General features: G+C 44.0%; 1 protein-coding gene across 1 annotated transcript in view; it reads right to left on the bottom strand.

Moving 5' to 3' along the window:
• LOC121272536 (ryanodine receptor 1-like) overlaps positions 1 to 22674 on the bottom strand; it is a 467552-nt gene that overhangs the window by 320205 nt on the left and 124673 nt on the right. Inside the window, exons 21-25 of the mRNA XM_041179156.1 lie at positions 13086 to 13190; positions 7110 to 7213; positions 6932 to 7015; positions 2056 to 2215; positions 420 to 567 (exon numbers count right to left, since the gene is read on the bottom strand). Coding sequence (XP_041035090.1) covers positions 420 to 567; positions 2056 to 2215; positions 6932 to 7015; positions 7110 to 7213; positions 13086 to 13190 — 601 coding nt within the window. The remainder of the gene's footprint in view (positions 1 to 419; positions 568 to 2055; positions 2216 to 6931; positions 7016 to 7109; positions 7214 to 13085; positions 13191 to 22674) is intronic.

A 22674-nucleotide genomic window follows, 5' to 3' on the forward strand; every position in this document is an offset into this window, starting at 1 on the left:
CTAATTGCCCTTGAACTGATTGGCTTGCTAGGCCATTTCAGAGGGCAGTTAAGAGTCAACCACATGTGGGTCTGGAGTCACATGTAGGCCAGACCAGGTAAGGATTGCAGATTTCCTTTCCTAAAGGACATTAGTGAATCAGATGGGTTTTCACAATCAATGATTGTTTCATGGCCTCCATCACTGAGACTAGCTTTATATTCCAGGTTTATTAACGGAATTCAAGTTCCACCGTCTTCCATGGTAGGATCTGAATCCATGTCCCAAGAGCATTGATATGGTCCTCTGGATTACTAATCCAGTGACATTACATTGGATAGTGTACTACAGTATTTCCCTATAGTCACTACAGCCAATCCATCACTCATGTTAGATGATTATCAAATTGAATAATTCTTTCAAGTTTTAAGTTTACATACTGGCTTCTTGATCTGGTGGCTCAATGTTGTAGCCATAACCAATCAGGGTACGGACAGCCTCACAAAGACTGTCTCTGTTAGTTTTCTTCGTACGTTCATCCAGGAGGTTGTATGGTACAAGGCGGGGATTTCTCTTGTTAGCGATATCCTGCAAGCACAAAAGGAGCAGAAACATATCTCTGAAAATTAGAAGTTTATTAGATCCAAATTTCATCTTGATTTGTAAGTTGGATAGCAGTGACACTGCTGAACACTACAGCACTCTAGAGCATTAGTAGGTTGAGACACAATGCAGGTCGTCAAAACTGAAGCTAACCATTTCCTCAACTGATGTCCTCACAAATAGGGCCCAATATTTACTGTGGCAGGGAGTTATGGTCAGGAAATATATGTGGAAGTTTCCCCCAAATGCTGTGAAGTACTGACTCTAGCTTTTTCTTTGCAGGTTCCCCGGCCATATGCCATCCTGATTGGAGAGCTTGTCTGCCTGTTGGATGGGGAAATCTGCATCATAATACTCAGGTTAAACAACGTGCAAGGATGTTGGTTAAGAGGTGCTGGAGTTTCAGGGGGAAGAAGGGATACCAGGGGAAGCTGACATCACAGGTAGAGATGAAGAGGTCAGATGGAGCTCAGGGGCTGTTGGTGCAATATGGTGAAGGTAAGGGAGGTAGGGGCCCGGGGGGGTGGAAATTTACAGCATCTACTTATCGGACCCGGAGAAAACACTCCTGCAACTCCTGGCCTACAATAATGCTGTAAAATGGATCCAGCCCTTCTCACTTCTTTTTACTTGTCAGGAATCCTCCCTGAGATCAGGAAAATCTGGCCCACAGTTTAAAATAGAAAGTTTATTAAAATGGAGGCATGCAGCTTCGTTAAAAAGGATCTGTCTCCGGAGAGGGATTGGTCGACCATCTCTGGTCCACATCTGTTAAAACCACCAGTTTTAACAGAGCGAGCAAGGCAGGTTAGGGTTGTGTTTAAAATTTTTAACATTTTACTTTAACCCAACCCAAACTCAAGCCAGTGTTATGGGTTGAAATTCTCCCCAGTTGACATTGGGCAATAATCAGGATTAAGTAGGCTGATGATCCTTCGTCCTGTCTGAGGAAATTTAAACTCTTTAGTTGTTTTAGATTAAAATTTACTTATCACTGTTTACTATTGCTGCATCAAGTAAAAAAATGTTTATTTAGTATAAAATTGCATAGCTAAACTTAATTAGTCTTTGTCTTTTTAATGATTTGTCCCATTGATACTGTCAGAAGCCAACTCTTGAGCATTTTTCTTGAATACCTGCTCAATTCAGATTATCAAGTGGACCAAAATACATAGGAAAAGGCAAAAACCATTTCTGTGATAATATCTATACGTTGCATCAAATCACAATTCAGAATTTTTGGGAGTATTTCTACATTGGATTCCTTCCAATAGCACAAGATGCATGCCCTGAGTTAATTCACCAGCGTTTAACTCCAATCTGATAAAATAAAATCAGTAAAAGTATACATAATACCCTTGAGGTTCCAACAAATGGGATTTGAGAATATACCTGAAGTATTCTGAAGTATATGATTATCCACGCACTCTTAAAATGTCAAGAAAATTTCCAGATTCCTTTGCAGCCTCTTACCTGCAAAATACTGTATGTCCATCCTTGACGGATGCGGTCCCTTGCCCAGACATTGTGACCATTTTCAGCCAGTTTGTCCACCAAAGTATTTTGAGCTGGAGTCAGTTTCACATGGGAAAGATCAAGTGGAGAAGGCTTGTATCCACTTGACATCAGGTACCTGTGACAAAAGTGAAAGAGTTTTTAATCAAAAAATAAACCAAGGCCAAAGAAAGACAGCCCCAATTGGTGATGTTCATGTACTCACATTTAAACACTTGTACTACAATTCCTGTGTGTGCTATTATTTTTACAGGTATTAGCCTTTATATTTTAAATAGGTTTATGCCTGCATAACAATAGCACTAACACAAACGAGTGCCAGTGTTTTGCGTGTTTATACATGAACTTGGTCGATTGATAGTTCTGCCCGATCCACATTCTTAGCTAGAGTCACTTACACAGGTTTAGTCTAGACATGAGAAGCCAGTAAAGTGTATAATTTTTTCCTGGCAGTATTTTGATTATCAACTTGAAGCTTGCTGTAGCTGAGCATTTTATATCACAAATATACATACCTACATAATCTAACAGCCTTAAGAGTCAAAACGTTACCATAGAGATCGGGTCAGAATAAATATAGCGGTGGCAGCCTTTCATCTCGTAAGGCAATCGTTTGTACAGTGGTGGTCAACTCTTGTGTTAAGCATCATCTGGTGTGACTGAGGAGCCCAATTCTGGCATGGCAGTCTCTGCCTCATTTGCTGCAGGAGAAGACAGTGGGTTAAGAAGGTGCAGGATTTGCTGGCTTCTGTTTTCTCCGGGCCCGTTTCACAGCCAGCTGAGGGCTTTATATTCCTTCTAATGCCCTTCCAAACAGTCAGCCTCCAGAGGTCACTGCCATCAGCAACAGTCTCCCAGATTTCAGTGTCAAAGTCCATCATCTTCACAGGTTGCCTGCAGGTGTTCTTGTAGTGGAAGGATGCATGCCCAGGAGGGTGTGACCCAGTGGCCACCGTACAGAAAGGTTTATGATTGTCATCCAGACGACGAACAAAGCCAGGCAAGTGCAGACACCATTGGCTTAGCAGTGAGTGTATGCTGGTGGACTTAGCGCGCTCCAGGACTGTTATGACACAGCAGTTGGTAAAGGCTGAGTTATTTAAAATCCCTGAGGGAAACTTTAAACAACTGTTATAACCTATATTTTCAATTGGTATGTTTGAGATGCAGCTCTGATTTCAGGAATAAAACCACCAATCCTCAAGAGGTTTTTTTTATATAAATTAAATTAATCATTTGTTAATTTAACAAGAAATTGAACGCATACACGTGTCTATAAATTACTACCATAATAACTATTAAACAAATCCCCAAATTAATCACTCCCAGGTAAATCGTCCCCAAGGCAACAATAACCCATAGACTTAAACATACACCAGGCAAAGCATATTTTATCTTACAAATTCAAAACGAGGTTCCTTTAAACCATTGTAGGCTTACCGGCAGCTTAGATCTGACATGCCTCTGACTTACACGCACAAAACTCTTTTCTGTATATACCTAGTCTTTCCACTGAATGCAAATTCTCATTGTATCAACAGGCCCTTTGAACTCTACCTCTTCTAACAATAAAACTCCTTTCATAGTATCAATTTTATTAGTAATATAAACATATTGCTTGGTGTCTCCTAGCTAGGTGCAAGATTTCACCCCCAGCCTTTGAATGGTTTATTCAACTAAATGCAAATGTGCCCTCTACCTTACTGTTTAACATCTCAAAACTACTATACATCAAAACACCCAGGATAGCTGGCTTTAATCCAACTAAAACACACACACTCACACCCACAGACACACATCCTACTACAAGTCCAATTTAAAAATAATTTCCAATAACATTATATACATTAATATCTTCATGACAAGGACTACCCTTGTGACCTTGTCCTATCATAGCTGACCTTACCCATCATTTTTTTTTATTCATTCACAGGATGTGAGCTTTTCTGGCTGGCCAGCATTTATTGCTCACCCCCAGTTGCCCTTCAGAAGGTGGAGGTGAGCTGCCTTCTTAAACCACGGCAGTCTATGTGGTGTAGGTACACATGTTGTCATGGAAGGAGGTCATCACATTGAGTAGCCTCGGCAGGCAAACAATTTTCTGCAGCAGCTTTAAATGTGAGATTCTCCTCACATGGTTAAATGCCTTGGCGAGATCGATGAATGTATAGTCCGGTGAGTAGGCCTTCAGCAACAGGCCACATCGGGTAGTGGAGAAGAGAGATTGGGGGAGATAGGATATATATCATATAGCGTTTCCTTTGCAGCTGCTGGACTGAGAAGATAGTGTCAATTGTAGATCTCCCAGGGCAGAGTTTTTACCTCATTGGGCAGGTGCAGTGGGCAGGCCCAGGAGCAGTCGCTCAACAGTCTACCGCCCACAATCGGGCCCAGACCGTGATTTCACACTGGCTGGCCAATTAGCGGCCAGCCAGCGTGAAACGCGCACTAAGAACCTCAACACTGCCAGCATGCAGGTGGGAGGAGCCCAAGCACTGAAGTGTGCGCATGTGTGTGGGTGCGCTCAATGAAAGCTCCCTGAAGGCACAGATCTGCCTCAGGGAGCTGAAGGTTTTTAAACATTAAAAATAAAGATTTCAAGAATAAGGAAAACATGTCCCCTCGTGTGGCCCTGTCACATGAGCAGGGACGTTAAAAATGAGTTTTAAAATTTTTTATTTTTTTTTTTAAATCACTATATCATCCACCGCCCGTGGATGAGGTTTCGCAGAAAATGCAAAGGCCGCTTTGCCTATTCACCCGCCCGCCAACCATAAATGAAAATTTCACTTTAATTGAGTGGTTAATGGGCTTAACAGCCCTCTTAATTGTCGGCGGAAGCGCTGCCGACTCCCAAGCACACCCGCTGACTGTAACATAGCACGAGCGTGCGATGACATCAAGATGATCGCCCAATGTCATAGTGCACGCGCCTGCACGCTGAACTGAAAATCCTACCCCCAATATAATTATGATAGCAACCAATTTGGTACAGTTTTTCAAAAACAATATGTTGATAAATAATGATTTTTATTTGGCCACTCAAAAATCAAAAGCATGGTATAATTCATACCATTCATCATACATGCCAAATATTAACTTTTTACGCTAACACTGAGCTTTAAAGCACATGTCAGTGTCAGCACTTCAGAAGGAAAAACATTTTTTTCTCCCCACTGAGATTGGAAGCTCCTTGGATGAACCAGTTCTGAAGGTTGGACCACAGGGCAAAACACTGTTAGAACCAATCAATTAGTTGTTATTTTCCACAACTGTTGGCTGCACCATGTATGGCAGAAATGTTTTAAGAGAAGCTGATTTTCTAAAAAAAAGAATCATGCTGCTAAATTCAGCAGGACCTGATTACTATATTTGGGTTCCGCTCCCTGGCCACAGCCTGCCAGACTGAAAGGCTGGGTGGTTGTCCAGTGAGTAGGCCTTCAGCAACAGGCTATATCAGGTAGTGGAGAAGAGAGATTGGGGGAGATAGGAGCAGATAGTTGAGGAGGTTGCAGAGCTCGGGGGGTTAGAGATAAGGTTCCAGGAGGGGCCAGAGATATCCAGGAAGGGAAGGGAAGATAGCTGGGTGGAGAGGGAGCCATGGAGGACAGAGCTAGGTTGTGAATAAGTTGTGGGCTATGAAAACAATTGGGAGATCATTAGATCACCAGGGGTTGAGTGGTCTCATTGCTGGGGAGGTTTGTTTGGGGTTCAAGGGAAGCATTCCTGTTCATAAGCATTGCTGGATTAGCACTTACTTGTCCCATGCAGCTGTCCTCAACTCCCTTTAGCTGGCAGGTTTCCCCAGACCCCAAACATCCAGCCTGCTAATTGTATAACTATAGCAGGGAAACAAATCTGAAGCACTGCAGCCTCATTAAAACACTTCAATGAGTGACCCACCTCCTGCGAGTAGGTTGGACATTTGCCTCTGTCCCCCCTCTATTAAAACTGGAAGGCGGTGGGTTCTAAGCGGGTTGAAGAGTTTTTACATTTTTCTTCCCACCAAACCCACCCTTTTTTGGGGGATTAAAATTCCCCAAAATAACTCCGTTCCTACTTTCAGTATTTTAAAATTACTCTATTAAATCTGAATCATTTCTTCAAAAAAGCAGATAGGCTCTCAACTGAAAGTGTGGATAAATATCCCATAATTGTCTGTGCAACCATCTCCAGGGGCAGTATTTTGCCCTTGACAGGGGGGCTTGGCAGTGTGGGCGGGAAGCCAAACGCCGCCCGCGATCGGCACCGCACCGCGATTTCACGCTGGCGGGCCTATTAAGGCCTGCCCAGTGTGAAATGCGAGTGGAAACGTTGAGCACTGCCTGTGCAGGATGGAGGAGGGGGGCAAGCCGGCATACGCGTGAGTAAGCGCTGCATAATCTCCTTGAGGCACGGAGCTGCCTCAGGGAGATGAAGAGATATAAAAATACATTTTTTAAAAAGGTAATAAAACATGCCCCTTCATGTGACTCTGTTACATGAGCAGGGATAAGTTATTAATCAAAAATTAAACATTTTCTTTTACTTTTATTTGCTTTTGAAAACCGCATCCCACCCGCTGACCGAACTATCGCGCGACTGGGCATTGACATCAGCACGCTTGGCCAACATCAACGTGCAACATTTCACCCTCGAGTGGGTCGGGCGAACAAAAATTTCTGCCCCCAGGATAACGTGACATCTACTTAGCTCCTTTTGCTGAGGAAAAGAATTCATATTTTAAGGAATTGTGGACACATCATGCTGCTCCCTGATTCGATTATGTTTCACTTGGCTCATGCAAACGTAATTCAGAAATATTTAATGATCTATAAAATAAACAAAAACCTACGATTTGGCCAATTTTATTTTCTTCAGATTTTCTTCTGCCTTTTCATCAGCCATTCCAACATGGCAACCCAACGCTAACAGGGTTCTGAGGAGAAATATTTAAAGAAAAAAACTTTTAACATTCATCAATTAAGCTGAAGCATGGTCATATGCAGTAATCAGAATTGCACGGTACTTACTTTAGAGTTTCACCAGACATCTGTAAGTTGTAGTTTCTCTCGGGTTCAGGCAGTCCGCTAAACTCCACAAGACATGGGTGCAGCTTCTTGTTGTCATCTCGAATCTACAGGTAAAGAGAAGCAATGATGAGCAGTCTCATGTTTATTCCACTATGCGAATATAAAAACCTGTTGTAGCAGTGTCTACAGGTATAAAAGACACCCTAATGTGCTTCCAACCTTCAGTGGTTAAGTGCTTCCTAAGTGTACTGTAATGGAATCATCCTCACTCAGAAAAGAAGCCCTTGCTTCACACTAGGATGAATTTTATGTTCGAAAATTGGGCATGCTGCACCCTATGTGAAATCCGGCAGGATGACATTAGGTCACCAAGCTAATGTCATCACACCAGTCTCCGATAACATGGAAGTCGGGTGGGTGCCAAAATTGGCAGACCAGCCGCCATTTATAGAAAGTTAAGTAACGAGCTTCTTAACAACCCAATCACAATTTTATGTTGCCCAATGGACTTTTTGGTCATCAAATCTAAAAACGATTGGGAGTCTTTTATGTCAGCTAAAATGAGGCAACACAAGGATGGCAGACAAGGCCTGCCACTGGGACCACAGTTGGATGTATCAGCAGATTCTTCTAGGGAAGGTGGCAGTGTCTGTATGATGTTTAATGGCATTTTTAAAAAAATCATTTTGAAGGTGCAAAAAGGTAATAAAGACTGATTCAGACAGCAGGGTGACTTTACAATTCCAGCTGTGACCATGGCATTACCCTGCTGTCACAGGACAGGCCGTCCCTACAGTGCCAATTCTCAGAACTGTCACACCATGTGTTATTCACATTACAATGTGAATGTAGCTGCAACAAAGATTCAGTACTATATTATTTACTATATTAACTTGAAGGCAAAAGAGCTTACTATGGTTGGCATTTATTGAAACTGCCCTTCATACTAACTACAAGCCAGGAAGGGAGTAAGAGGAAGCAATGGCGGATTGGTAATGTCACTGGACCAGAGGCTCAGTCTAATACTCTGGTGACACAGGTTCAAATCCCAGCACAGTAGCTGGTGGAATTTAAATACAATTAATAAATCTCGAATTGAGTGCTAGTCTCAGTAATAGTCATTGTGAAACCACTGTCAATTGTCGTAAAAACTCACTTGGTTTCCCTTTAGGGATTGAAATCTGCCATCCTTACCTGGTCTGGCCTACATGTGACTCTAGAGCCAGAGCAATGTGGTTGACTATTAACTGCCCTCTGAAAAGGCCCAGCAAAGCCACCCACTATCAAGTCATTGCAAAGCCTAAAACAAAGGATTGAAACTGAACGGACCACTCAGCATAGACTTAGGCACCAGAAACAACAACGGCAAACACAGCCCTGTCACCCCTCCTTACTAAAATTGGGAGAACTGTTCCACAGACTAGTCAAGCAACAGCCTGACACTGTCATACTCACTGAATGATAAATGCAGACAATATCCCAGACACCACTATCCCTGGCTATGTCCTGCCCACCTGCAGAATAGACCCCCACCAGAGGTGGCAGCACAGTGCTATACTGAAGCAATGGAGTTGCCCGGAGAATCCTCAACATTGACTCTGGACCCCATGAAGTCTCAAGACATCGGGCCAAACATGGACAAGGAAACCTCCTGCTGATTACCCCACCCCCTCAGCTGATGAATCAGTACTTCCCCACGTTGAACATCAACTGGAAGAAGCATAGAATGGCAAGGACACAGAATATACTCTGGGTGGGGGAATTCAACATCCATCATGAACAGTAGCTCGGTAGGACAACTACTGGCCGGGTTTTAAAGGGCATAGCTGCTAGACATATCGGTGGCAGGTGGAGAAGGAACCAAGAGGGGAAAACCTACTTGACCTCATCTTCAACAATCTGCCTGTTGCAGATGTCTATGATAGGTTTGGTAGGAGTGACCACCACACAGTCACTGTGGAAATGAAGTCCCACCTTCACACTGAGGATAACCATGTTGTGTGGCATTACCACCGTGCTAGATGGGATAGATTGCAAACAGATCTAGCAACTCAAAACTGAGCTTCCCTGATGTTCTGTGAGCCATCAGCAGTAGAACTGCATTCAACCACAATCTGTAAACTCATGGCCTGGCATATCCCCCACAATACCATTACCATCAAGGAGGGGATCAACCCTGGTTCACTGAAAGTGCAGGAGGGCATGTCAGGAGCAGCACCAGGCATATCTAAGAATGAGATGTCAACATGGTGAAGCTACTTGCTTGTGGAAGCAGCATGTGATAGACAGAGCAAAGTGATCTTAACCAACAGATCAGATCTAAACTCTGTAGGCCCGCCACTTCCAGTCGCGAATGATGGTGGCCAATCAAACAACTAACTGGAGGAGGAGGCTCCACAACTATACCCATCCTCAATGATGGGGGAGCCCAGCACATCAGTGCAAAAGATAAGGCAAAAGATTTGCAACCATCCTCAGTCAGGGGTGGCGATTGGATGATCCATCTCGGTCTCCTCCTGAAGTTCCCAACATTACAAATGCCAGTCTTCAGCCAATTCGATCCACTCCACATGATATCAAGACATGGCTGAAAGCACTGGATACTGCAAAGGCTACGAGCCCTGACAACACTCCAGCAACGACTCATGCTCCAGAACTAGCCATGCCTCTAGCCAAGCTGTTCCAGTACAACTACAACACTGGCAACAACCCAGTGGAAAATTACTCAGGTATATCCTGTCCACAAAAAGCAGGACAAGTCCAACCAGGCCAATTACTGCTCTATCAGCCTACTCTCGATCATCAGCAGAGTGAGTGAAGGGGTCATCAATAGTGCTATCAAGCGACACTTACTCAGCAATAACTTGCTCACTCATGCTCAGTTTGGGTTCTGCCAGAGCCAATCAGCTCCTGGCCTCATTACTGCCTGGGTCCAAACATGGGCAAAAGAGCTGAACTCCAGAGGTGAGGTGAGAGCGACTGCCCTTGACATCAAGGCAGCATTTGATCAAGGCATCAAGGAGCCATAGCAAAACTCATGTCAACGGAGAATCAGGAGGAAACCCCTCCACTGGTTGGAGTCATACCTAGCACAAAAGAAGATGGTTGTGGTTGTTGGAGGCCAATCATCTCAGTCCCCAAACATTGCTCCAGGAGATCCTCAGGGTAGTGATCTAGGCCCAATCACCTCCAGCTGTCAGCAATGGCTATCCATCCATCATAAGTCAGAAGTGGGGATGTTTACTATCAATGGCATAAGGTTTAGCACCATTTGTGGCTCCTCCCAATATTGAACCAGTCCATGTCCACATGCTGCAAGGCCTAGACATTATTTAGGCTTGGGCTACTAAGTGGCAAGTAACATTCGCGCCACACAAGTGCTGGACAATGGAGAATTTAACCATCTCCCCTTGACATTCAATGTCATCACCATCGCTGAATCCCCCCATTATTAACACCCTGAGGGGTTACCATTGACCAGAAACTGAACTGGATCAGCCATATAAATACTGTGGCCAGAAGAGCAAGTCAGAGGCTAGGAATTCTGTGATGAGTGTCTCACCTCCTGACTCCCCAAAGCCTGTCTACCAACTACAGCACACAAGCCAGGAGTGTGATGGAATATTCTCCACTTGCCTGGATGAGTGCAGTTCCAACAAAACTCAAGAAACTCGACAGCATCCAGGACAAAGTAACCAGCTTAATTGGCACCCCATCCACCACCTTAAATATTTACTCCCTCCACCACCGATGCAGTGACAGTAATGTCTACCCTACACAGGATGCACAGCAGCAACCTACTGAGCATCCTTTGACTGTAACTTTCAAACCCGCAACCTCTACCACCTAGAAAGGTGAGGGCAACAAATGCATGGACCACTGCAGGTTCTCCTCCAAGCTACACACTATCCTGATTTGGAACTATAATCACCATTCCTCCACTGTCACTGAGTCAAAACCCCAGAACTCCCTTCCTAATAGTACTGTGGGTATATCTACACAACATGGGCTTCAGCGATTCAAGAAGGCCACTTACCACTAGCTTTTCAAGGACAATTAGGGATGGGCAATCAATGCTAGCCTAGCTAGTGAGGTTCAAACCACATGAACGAATAAATCAAAAAAAAGGGGGGAAAGGGTTTGTGGTCAGGAAGCAAGCTTCCTACGCAGATATAATTGGCTGGCTTCCTGTGCGGCGGTTGCTAATTGGCTGCATTGCATTGTATTTGGTCTCTATAAAGGGTGGGGGCAGGAATCGACATACTGGGCACTTCTGGGTCGGCCTCCCACACTCCAGTGAAAAATGTGGAATTCACCCCATCGAGCATGGTATAATGATTTCACAATATCATTTAAAAAGTCATGTATAGGATCTTAACAGAATACACCGCAACAGAGTGAAGACTTCACAGTATATTCTTATGAAAGGTACATCATGGTCACTCCCTTAAAACTGGACAATGACCTTTTCAACCTGACTGAAGCCATGCCTGGCAGTAACCTATGAACTAGGGAGCTAATCTAGCAGTAGCAAAGAAATTTGCACCTCATTATCTCTGAAGGGGCACTAGTGACTCTGAACTCAAAGGGAATTATATAAAGGCCATCTACTATTCATAAGCCAGGCCTGGCCACTAGAGTCTACTATTTGACTAGGACAAACAACTCAGCAACCTTCCTTTGTACTTTTTAATGGTTGGAACATTAACAATCTCAGGAACACAGACAAAGGAACATATACCCTTTGTCAAAGCCGAGTGGAGAGATGGGGGTCAGGCGACATGACCTCCTAGCAGGAGGAACCTGTAATATTGCGTTGTGGAGCTGCAAAGCTCAGTCTGCCATCTTCAATCTAACAAGCAGCATCTCAGGAAAAAGGGGTCTGTCCAGGTTTGAATGCCCGCCCCCCATCTACACTGCTTCTACTCGAACTTCTGAACATCTATAGCATCACCTACAAGACTAATTCATCTAATTATCCAGCATCAGTTTTCAACCTTTGATTCTGGACTCTGGACTCACGGGAAACAGTAATTTTTTGCTCTGTGGCCTTTTCTCTATCCCTCTTTTATTGTATGAATGGGCAGGAGACTATGTAGCAAGCATCCACTGCCCCCCACAACTGAACTACATTTTGATTGTGTGCAAATAAACTAACCCTCTGAGTTTACCTATCTGGAGATGCTGTGGGGTTATTAATAAAAACTGGATCACACCAAAACTGAAGGGTTGGGAAATATGCCACCGCTTACAAAGGGGGAAATCAAAATCATAATACCTTTCTGTTTACAGATGGCTGGTAAGAATAGAAATCAGGGTTGTTTAAATTAAAAAAAACCCTCCTATCCATAACAACGTTTTCATTAATAAGATTTAGGTTCTGATGCTTTTTTGCTTTTTGGATGATTGATTAACCTATGCTATTTGAAGGGGGAAGATCAGGGTTTAAATGCATGCTGTAATACTTTTCTTTCCAAACTCCAGAGGCTGGAGTCTTAAATGGGTTCAGTTAAACTTCTTCAATGAGTGGCACAATACATTTGACATGACGTACACTGAGGCATGGAGTGATAGGAAGCTACTTTTCATTCAAATGTCAAGTCTGATATGTTGCAGTATCATATTTGTTAAGTCAAACTTTCATGATTTTTCATCATCTCCCTGGTCTGATGATTATGACAAATAACAAAGGTTCTATTGCAGGAATGTGATATAAACATCTTTTAAATTAGGCCATATCACCTGAAATTGAGTTCAAGGTTAATATTTTCCAAAAAATAATTGACCAACAAAATCAACCAGCAATTTTCAGCTTCATCACCTTAGAAACACTGTTCTAGTAGTTTTTCTTCATAAATACTTACTCAGACCGTAACATTTTCATTACATAATTAATTCTTATGGTTGAGGCAATATAACTAAAAAGCAGGCAATATAGGCCACATAATAATACAGGCAATATAATTAAATTCTTACTGTTCCATATGTCCAACCTAACTCGATCTTTGTCACTGACCAAAGTTCATGGATGTTTTCAGCTAATTTCTCTCGTATCCGTTCCAGATGAGGTGGTAAGACAATCTAGATAAAGAATAAAAAAGGAACATTTACTGAAACTGCACCTTAATTTTAATGCCAATTAATAAATTACAATTCCTCAATGGAACTACAGGGAGTCATGTTTGAAGCCTGGAATTTAATTATTTCATAAAAATTATTAACATTGATGTCAAATCATTAGTTGAGGCAAGGAAAAACGGAATAGGATTTAGCTTCGAAAACTTGTCAGGGTCACCAGTTACAAGTGATTTATCAAGGGCTGAAGGATTATGGTTTAAGTAACTTTCTGAACTCAGTAGACATATAAAACAGAAAATAAGAAAAGCTTTAAATTTAGAAATTGTAGACAACTCTACTCTCAAATTCCATGGCTTTTTTTCCCAATGGCAAGTGACATTCACGCAACACAAAAGTGACAGGCAAAAAACCATCTCCAACGAGAGAGAATCCAACCATCTCCCTTTGGCCTTTAATGGCATTACCATTGTTGAATACCCCACCGTCAACATCCTGGGGCTTACCAGTGACTAGAAAATTAACTGGACTAGCCATTTAGATACTGTAGCTACAAGAGCAGGACAGAGGTTGGGAATTCTGCAGCGAGTAACTCACTTCCTGATTTCTCAAAGCCTATCCACTATCTACAAGGCACAAGTCAGAAGTGTGATGGAATACTTTCCACTTGCTTGGATGAGTGCAGCTCTAACACTCAAGAAGCTCTGAACTATCCAAAAGGCAAAGCAGCCTGTTTTATGGGCACCCCATCCATCACCAGCTCATAATGGCAGTAACGGATACTATCTACAAGATGCACTGCAGCAATGTGTCAAGCAAGGCTCCTTGAACAGCACCTTCCAAACCAGTAACCTCTACCACCTAGGAGGACAAAGTCAGCAGACACATGGGAGCACCACCATCTGTAAGTTACCCTCCAAGCCACACAACATCCTGAATTGGGACAATGTCACTGATCCTTCACTGTCACTGGGTCAAACTCCTGGAACTCCCTTTTTATGTCACATGGACTGCAAAGACAATTAGGAATGAGAAATAAATGCTGGTCTTGCTAGTGACACACACATCCCAAGGACGAAAACAAAGTAAGTGAGAAGAAAAATCAGTTTTCTAAAAGAGGGGTTGTAACTACAACAACAGTGCATTTATGCAGTGCCTCCAAAATAGTACAATGTTCCAAAATGCTTCACAAAAGAGTTATAACCACAGAACCATAGAAAGTTACAGCAGAGAAAGGGGCCATTCGGCCCATCGTGTCTGCGCCGGCTGAAAAACAAACAAGTTTTAAAAACTAGCTGCCTATTTTAATTCCACAACCCAGCACCTGTTCCATAGCCTTGCAAGTTACAGCACTTGGCCAACCTGCCAACCTCTGTGCCTTCCCCCAAAAATTGGCCATGTAGTTGATAGTGAAAAGGATAGCTGTTTCTCTAGAATGATATCAATGGTACTACACGGCCAATTTTTGTGTCATTTGCAAATTTCCAAATCATGCCACCCACATTTAGGTCCAAATCATTAATATATAAAACAAAAAGCAAGAACATCCAAATGTTACCCTTTGTTTCCTGTTGCTGAGCCAATTTTGAATCCAACTTGCCACATTCTCCTGTATCTCATGGGCTTTTACTTTTCTAACCAGTCTGCCATGTGGGACCTTGTCAAATACCTTACTAAAATCTATGTAGACAACATCCACTGCACTACAACTATCTTCCCCTAACAAAACCATGCTGACTATCCCTGATTAATCCATTCTTTTCTAAGTGACAGTTTATCTCGTCTCTCAGGATTGATTCTAATAACATGCGCACCACTGAAGTCAGTCTAACTGGCCTACAATTATTTTGGCTATCTCTCACCCCTTTTTAAATAATGGCAAACATTTGCAGACCTCCCGTCCTCTGGTACATCGACTGTATCTAGCGGGAATTGGAAAATGATCTTCAGAGCATCCGTTATTTCCTCCCTGCCATCCTTTAACAGCCTGGGATACAATCCATCTAGCTCTGGTGACTTATCCACCCTCAAACATGTCAGTCCCTCCAGTATATCCTCTCTCACTATGCTTATTGTATCTAATATTTCACACTCCTCCATTTTAACTAGAATATCTGCTTCATCCCTCTCCGTTGTGAAGACAGGGACAAAGTACTCACTTAGAACCCTGCCCACATCTTCAGCATCAGAGCACAAGTTACCATGTACATCTCTGCTCAGCCTTACCCTTTCCTTAGTTATTCTCTTGTTCTTAATATATTGATAAATCATCTTTGGGTTTTCTTTGATCTTACCTGCCAATATTTTTTCATATCCTCTCTTTGCTTTCCCCAATTACCTTTTTTACTTCACCCCTGTACTTTGTATAATCCTCTAGACTTTCTACAGTATTAAGTTTTTTGTGACTGTCATACTCATTCTTTTTCTGCTTCATCTTACTTTGTATGCTTCTAGATAACCAGGGGGCTCTAGATTTGGCAGTACTGCCCTTTTTCTTTGTGGGGATATGTGTACACTGTGCCTGCAGAATCTCACTTATGCATGTGTGCCACTGGTCTGTCACTGATTTCCCTTCAAGTAGCTGTAACCAGTCCACTTTCGCCAGGTCATCTCTCAGCTTTGTAAAATTTCTCTTTCCCCAATTTAGAACTTTTACTTCTGTTGTATCTTTACCCTTTTCCATAACTGTATTAAATCTAACTGTACTGCGGTCAGTATCTCCAAAATGGTCACCCACTGCTACTTCATCCACTTGCCCAGCTTAATTTCCGAATATTAAATCCAGAATTGCACCTCTCTCGTTAGGCTTGTTAAGTGCTGGCTAAACAAGTTCTCTTCAATGCGGTTCAAGAATTTTGTGCCTCTGTGCCTATTACACTGTTCGCATCCCAGTTGACATTAGGGTAGCTGATGCCCCAACTATTATTGCCCTATTGTTTTTGCACTCAGAAATTTGGCTACAATTAGTTTGATACCGAGCCCAGAAGGAGATATCCAGACAAGTGATCAAAAGTTTAGTCAGAGGTAGGTTTTAAGGGAATGTTAAAAGATGAGAGGTAGAGAGTTAGAGATGTTTAGGTCGGAAACATTTGAACTTATGGGCAAGGCAGCTGAAGGCACGGCTGCAAATGGTGGATTGATTAAAAATCAAAGATATGCAAGATGCCAGAACTGGAGGAGTGTAGAGATCCCAATTGTTTGTAGGGCAGAAGAAAATTGCAGAGATAGGGCAGGGGATTGAGATCATGGAGGGGTTTGAAGGCAAGGATGAGAATTTAAATTCAAGTATTATCAATCTGGAAGTCAGTACAGGTTAGCAAGGACAGGGGAGATGGGTGAATGGGACTTAGTGTGGGTTGAGATGCAGTCAGCAGAGTTTTAGATGAGCCCAAGTTTATGAGGGTTTCAGAAGCAAACAAGTTGAGACAGATTTAAAGTCAGGCGATGTTACAGAGGTGTAAGTAGGCAGTTTTGATGATAGAGCAGATATTTGTTAGGTTGCGCTGAAACACAACACCACTTGCAAATGGGTTGGCTCAACCTCAGACAGTCATGAGGAAGAGAGAGATGTGAACGTTAGCTCGGGAATGGGATTTGTGGTGGGGACCAAAGTCAATGGGCTGGAATTTTGTTTTCTGGTCAGGACCGCAATGTTGGGTGCCCTTCCAGGTCCCGACCTCAAATCCCACAAAAGTCCCTGGTGCCCAAAGCAATCTTTAGCAGACCAATTATTGGCCAGGGTGTTCACTTACCATCGAATTAAAGCCAGTGAATGGGCTGCAGTGCTCGAGAGCCAAAAAGAGGCCCTTCAGCCCTGCAAGGTCAGTGATAGGCACTACCCATGTAGCTGGAAACAGAAGGCACCTCAAGATGTGGCCACCTTCTCAAAAGGTTTTAGAAACTTTAAATTCAGAAAGACCACAGCTTGCCAAGCCATCATCATGGAGGGGACAACGCCCCCCCCCCCCCCACCACTGAACGGCCCAGGACTGCAACTGTGGCCCTACGGCTTTGGCAGCTGCTGAAAGGTTCTCCTAGCAGGATGGAGTGCTACTCATCCCTACCCCTGTCTGCCATCGAGAGGCTGCCTCCATCTTGGCCATGTTTCAGCCTTAACAGGAGCACTCCAAGCCTACTGGAAACTGAAGTCAACAACTGCACAGTGGTCTTCACTGGCCCTTTAATTGGCCTAATAGGCTACCCGCCACTTGCAGATGGTTAGCTGTCACCTACCTCTGCCACCCCCCCACCCACTCCAATCCTGCCTGAATAAAAATGGCCCAAAGACAGGGCCATGGCACAGGATCAGTACACCGGCCAGTAGCAGGAAATTGTGGGCCTGCCCAACTCTAGTTCTGCCTCCTCATGCAAACAAAAATTCAGTCCAATAGCTCTGGTCTTCTCAACATTTAGTTGGGCAAATTTTGTGCCCTCATCTAACATGGGTGTCATGACAGTGGAGAGGCTAAAAGAGGTGGTGGCAAGATAGAACTGAACACTGTCAGTATACATGTCGAAACTAACACTATGTTTTCAGATAAAGTCATCGAGGATCATTATGTGGATTAGAAATAGAAGAGGGCTAAGGATAGATCCCTGAAAATCTCTAGAGGTAATGGTGCAGACGCAGGAAGAGAAACCACTGAATGTGACTCCCCGTTTATGACTCAATAGATAAAAATGGAACCAGGTGAGTGCAATTCCGCCCAGCTCGGTGATGGAGGAGAAGCACTGGTGGAGTTGGTGTGCTGAATGGTGTTGACGGCTGCAAGTTCTGAATGATGAAGAGGGATAGTTTACCATGGTCACTGTCACATGGGATGTAATTTGTGACTTTGGTAAGAATCTTTTCAGTGCTGTAGCAGGGAAAGAAACCTTGTTGGAGGGAATCAAATGTGGAACTGGGGGAAAGATGGGTATTAACTTGGGAGCTGACAATATGTTCAAGGGTCCGGATTTTTGTGTCCCAAAGTCGGGAATGGGTGCAGGAATTGGCAAAATTGAGGCATGGGACCGTAAATTTAATTTCACTCTCAAAAAGAGCCCCAAACAAACGTCCCATGGACTGGAAAAGTTTTGGGTTAGGTTCAGGTTGCAAGCTGCATACACATCCAGTGACATCGGGGTCATTACTGACAGGGAGAGGAGAAATTTATATTTAATGTCCCACGGTATTTTGTCGGAGTGGGCAGGTTTTGGAAGCCTTTGGGAAACCCACCAAGTGAGAGAGTTTGAAACCCCGGGGGAAGCCTGCTGATGAGTTGGCAACATTCCGACAGTAAATGTTTTAGCAACTTCAAACGGCACTATTGGATGCTGTCTTAGAAGTTAGATGTGTTTTACTGCAGTGATTGTTCATAGGTTTCTGTCCTGAAAACATATGTTGGCCATTACATTGACCAGAATTGTGCAAGTACATTAAAGTGCTTCTCCCATTGGAAAAAATCCTATTATGCAGTCAAAATTCTAGAAAAGTGGCTTGGGAACCCTCCTGCCATGATCTGAACAATGCCCAGCGCACCTAAGCTTAGAAAAAAATTGACCTGCTGCTTAAACGTAAAAAAACATCCACCTGCTTCACTCCTTTGTTTTACAGGCCATCTGCTTTGAAATAGGAAACAAACCATCTGTCCTTTCAGTTTCAATAAGCTCTATTGTCTGGAGTGTACTGATTTGGTTTGACAGCTGAACCAATTATGAATGCTTCCCTGAGTTTCAAAAGCTAATGAAGAACTAAGCTCAGCAGCTGGTTCTTTACATAGCTGTCAGAGAACAAAGTATGGTTTGACTGGCAGTTTTAAAAAATTCATTCATGGGATGTGGGCTTCATTGGCTGGACCAGCAATTATTGCCCATCCCTAGTTGACCTTGAGAAGGTGATGGTGAGCTGCCTTCTTCAACTGCTACAGTCCATGTTGGTGTAGGTACACCTACAGCGCTGTTAGAAAAGAAGTTCCAGGATGCCAGGGAGTTCCAGCAACAGTGAAGGAACAGCGATATATTTCCAAGTCAGGATGCTGAGTGACTTGGAGGAGAACCTCTAGGTGATGATGCTTCCATCTATCTGCTGCCCTTGTCATTCAAGATAGTGCTGGTCGTGGGTCTGGGAGGTGCTGTCGAAGGAACCTTGGTGAATTCCTACAGTCTTGTAGATGGTACACACTGCTGCTACTGTGCGCCGCTGGTGAAGGGAGTGAATGTTTGTGGATGTGGTGCCAATCAAGCAGGCTACGTTGTCCTGGACAGTGTCAAGCTTCTTGAGTATTGTGGGAACTGCACTCATCCAGGCAAGTGGGAAGTATTCAATCAGACTTGTAACCTGTGCCTTGGAGATTGTGGACAGGCTTTGGGGCGTCAGGAGGTGAGTTACTCATCGCAGGATTCCTAGCCTCTGACCTGCTATCGTCACCACAGTATTTATATAGTTAGTACAATTCAGTTTCTGGTCAATGGTAACCCCCAGGAGGTTGATAGTGGGGGATTCAGTGATGGTAATGCCATTGAACATCAAGGGGCAATAGTTTGATTCTCTCTTTTGGACATGGTCATTGCCTGGCACTTGTGTGGCGTGAATGTTACTTGCCACTTGTCAGCCCAAACCTGAACATTGTCCAGGTCTTGCTGCATTTGGACATGGACTGCTTCAGTAACTGAGGAGTCACGGATAGTGCTGAACATTGTGCAATCATCAGCAAACACCTCCACTTCTGACCTTATGATGGAAGGAAGGTCATTGATGAAGCAGTTGACGATGGCTGGGCTGAGGATGCTACCCTGAGGAACTCCTACTATGATGTCCTGGAGCTGAGATGACTGACCTCCAACAATCACAACCATCTTCCTTTGTGCTAGGTATGACTCCAACCAGCGGAGAGTTTCCCCCTGATTCCCATTGACTCCAGTTTTGCCAGGGCTCCTTGATGCCACACAAGGGCAGTCACTCTCACCTCAACTCAGGGGTTCAGCTCTTTTATCCATGTTTGAACCAAGGCTGTAATGAGGTCAAGAGCTGAGTGGCCCTGGCAGAACACAAATTAAGCACCAGTGAGCAGGTTATTGCTAAGCAAATGTCGCTTGATAGCACTGTTGATGACCCCTTCCATTACTTTACTAATGATCGAGAGTAGACTGATGGGGCGGTAATTGGCCGGGTTGGATTTTGTCCTACTTTTTGTGTACAGGGCATACCTGGGAAATTTTCCACATAGCCGGGTAAATGCCAGCTGACTAGCTTGGCTAGCGGTGCGGCAAGTTCTGGAGCACAAGTCTTCAGTACTATTGCCGGGATATTGTCAGGGCCCATAGCCTTTGCACTATCCAGTGCCTTCAGCCATTTCTTGATATCATGTGTAGTGAATCGAATTGGCTGAAGACAGGCATCTGTGGTGCTGGGGACCTCCAGAGGAGGCCAAGTTGGATCATCCACTCAGCACTTCTGGCTAAAGATTGTAGCAAATTCTTCAGCCTTATCTTTTGCACTGATGTGCTGGGCTCCCCCATCATTGAGGATGGGGATATTTGTGGAGCCTCCTCCTCCAGTGAGTTATTTAATTGTCCACCACCATTCACAACTGGATGTAGCAGGACTGCAGAGCTTAGATCTGATCCGTTGGTTTTGGGATCGCTTAGCTCTGTTTATCACTTGCTGCTTATGCTGTTTGGCACACTGGTAGTCCTGTGCTATAGCTTCACAAGGTTGACACGATGGGCCGAAGGGCTTTTTCTGTGCTGTTGACCTCTATGACTCTACGACACCCCATTTTTAGGTATGCCTGATGCTGCTCCTGGCATGCCCTCCTGCACTCTTCATTGAGCCAGGATTGGTGGTAATGGTAGCGTGTGGGATATGCCAGGCCACGAGGTTACAGATTGTGTTCGAGGACAATTCTGCTGCTGCTGAAGGCCCACAGCACCTCATGGATGTCCAATCTTCAGTTGCTGGATCTCTTCAAAATCTATTCCATTTAGCACAGTGGTAGTGCCACACAACACGATGGAGGGTATTCTCAATCTGAAGGTGGGACTTCGTCTCCACAATGACTATGAGATGGTCACACCTACCAATACTGTCATGGACAGATGCATCTATGACAGGCAGGTTGGTGAGGATGAGGTAAAGTATGTTTTTCCCTCTTCTTAGTTCTGTCACCACCTGCCGCAGAACCAGTTTAGACACTATGTCAATTAGGACTCAACCAGCTCGGTCAGTAGTGGTGCTGCCGAGCCACTCTTGGTGATGGACATTGAAGTCCCCCATCCAGACTACATTCTGCGCCCTTGCCACCCTCAATGCTTCCTCCAAGTGGTGTTCACAAGGGAGGGCGGTACGTGGTAATCAGCAGGATGTTTCCTTGCCCATGTTTGACCTGATGCTGTGAGAGTTCATGGGGTCCAGAGTCGATATTGAGGACTCCCAGGGCAACTCCCTCCCAACTGTATATCACTGTGCCGCCACCTCTGCTGGGTTTGTCCTGATGGGACAGGACATACCCAGGGATGGTGGTATGGTCCATGAGGGTGACTATGTCAGACTATGTTTGACTAGTCTGGGAGACAGCAGTCCCAATTTCGGCACTAGCCCCCAGATGTTAATAAGGAGGACTTTGCAGGGTCGAGAGGGCTGAGATTGCTGTTGTTGTTTCTGGTGCCTAGGTCAATGCTGGGTGGTCCATCCGGTTTCTTTCTTTTTTTGTAACTTTGTAGCAGCTTGATACAAATGAGTGGCTTGCCAGACCATTTCAGAGGGCATTTAAGAGTCAACCACACTGTTGTGGTTCTGGAGTCACATGTAGGCTAAACAGGTAAGGACAACAGATTTCCTTCCTTAAATGATATTTGTGAACCTGATGGGTTTTTACAACAATCGACAATGGTTTCATGGTCATCGTTAGACTTTTAATTCCAGATTTTTATTGAATTCAAATTCCACCATTTGAATCCCGGTCCCCAGAGCATTATCCTGGGTCTCTGGATTACTAGTCTAGCAACAATACCACTATGCCATCGCCTCCTCTAAAGAGGTTACAATAGGATTATCTGTCTTTTATGTGGTTTCTGAATAGATGTTTATTTGTTTTCACAAATTAATGAGCAATTAAAGGGATTTAATTTCTTTTCCAATCGGACTGGATTTACTTTTCTTTGCAGTATGAATGGCTGCGTTTGATGACAGTTTCATTAGATTGCAAGGGCTTTTTTTTTTAAAAGTCAATTTCAAAGGCTTTTGTTGCTTTTACATGATTCCTGTGCATTCAGGATACTGGGTGAACGGCTATGGAGAATACATAGGGGCATGGAGGGGTCATGGGCATGGGGGGTTGGACAGGGGGGCGAGGGTTAGAGGGCATAAGAGCAATGTAGAGGACTGGATCCATGTCCCAGAGAACCAATACGGGCCTTCTAAGCAGTCCACCTTTGCACCCTCATACCTTCGTCGCTGCCTCAAGCCTGCATAGGGAGGTGGCAGAACCAAACCTTGCGCACCCACGCC

This window comes from Carcharodon carcharias, chromosome 34, assembly GCF_017639515.1.
Source record: "Carcharodon carcharias isolate sCarCar2 chromosome 34, sCarCar2.pri, whole genome shotgun sequence".
NCBI lineage: Eukaryota > Metazoa > Chordata > Chondrichthyes > Lamniformes > Lamnidae > Carcharodon > Carcharodon carcharias.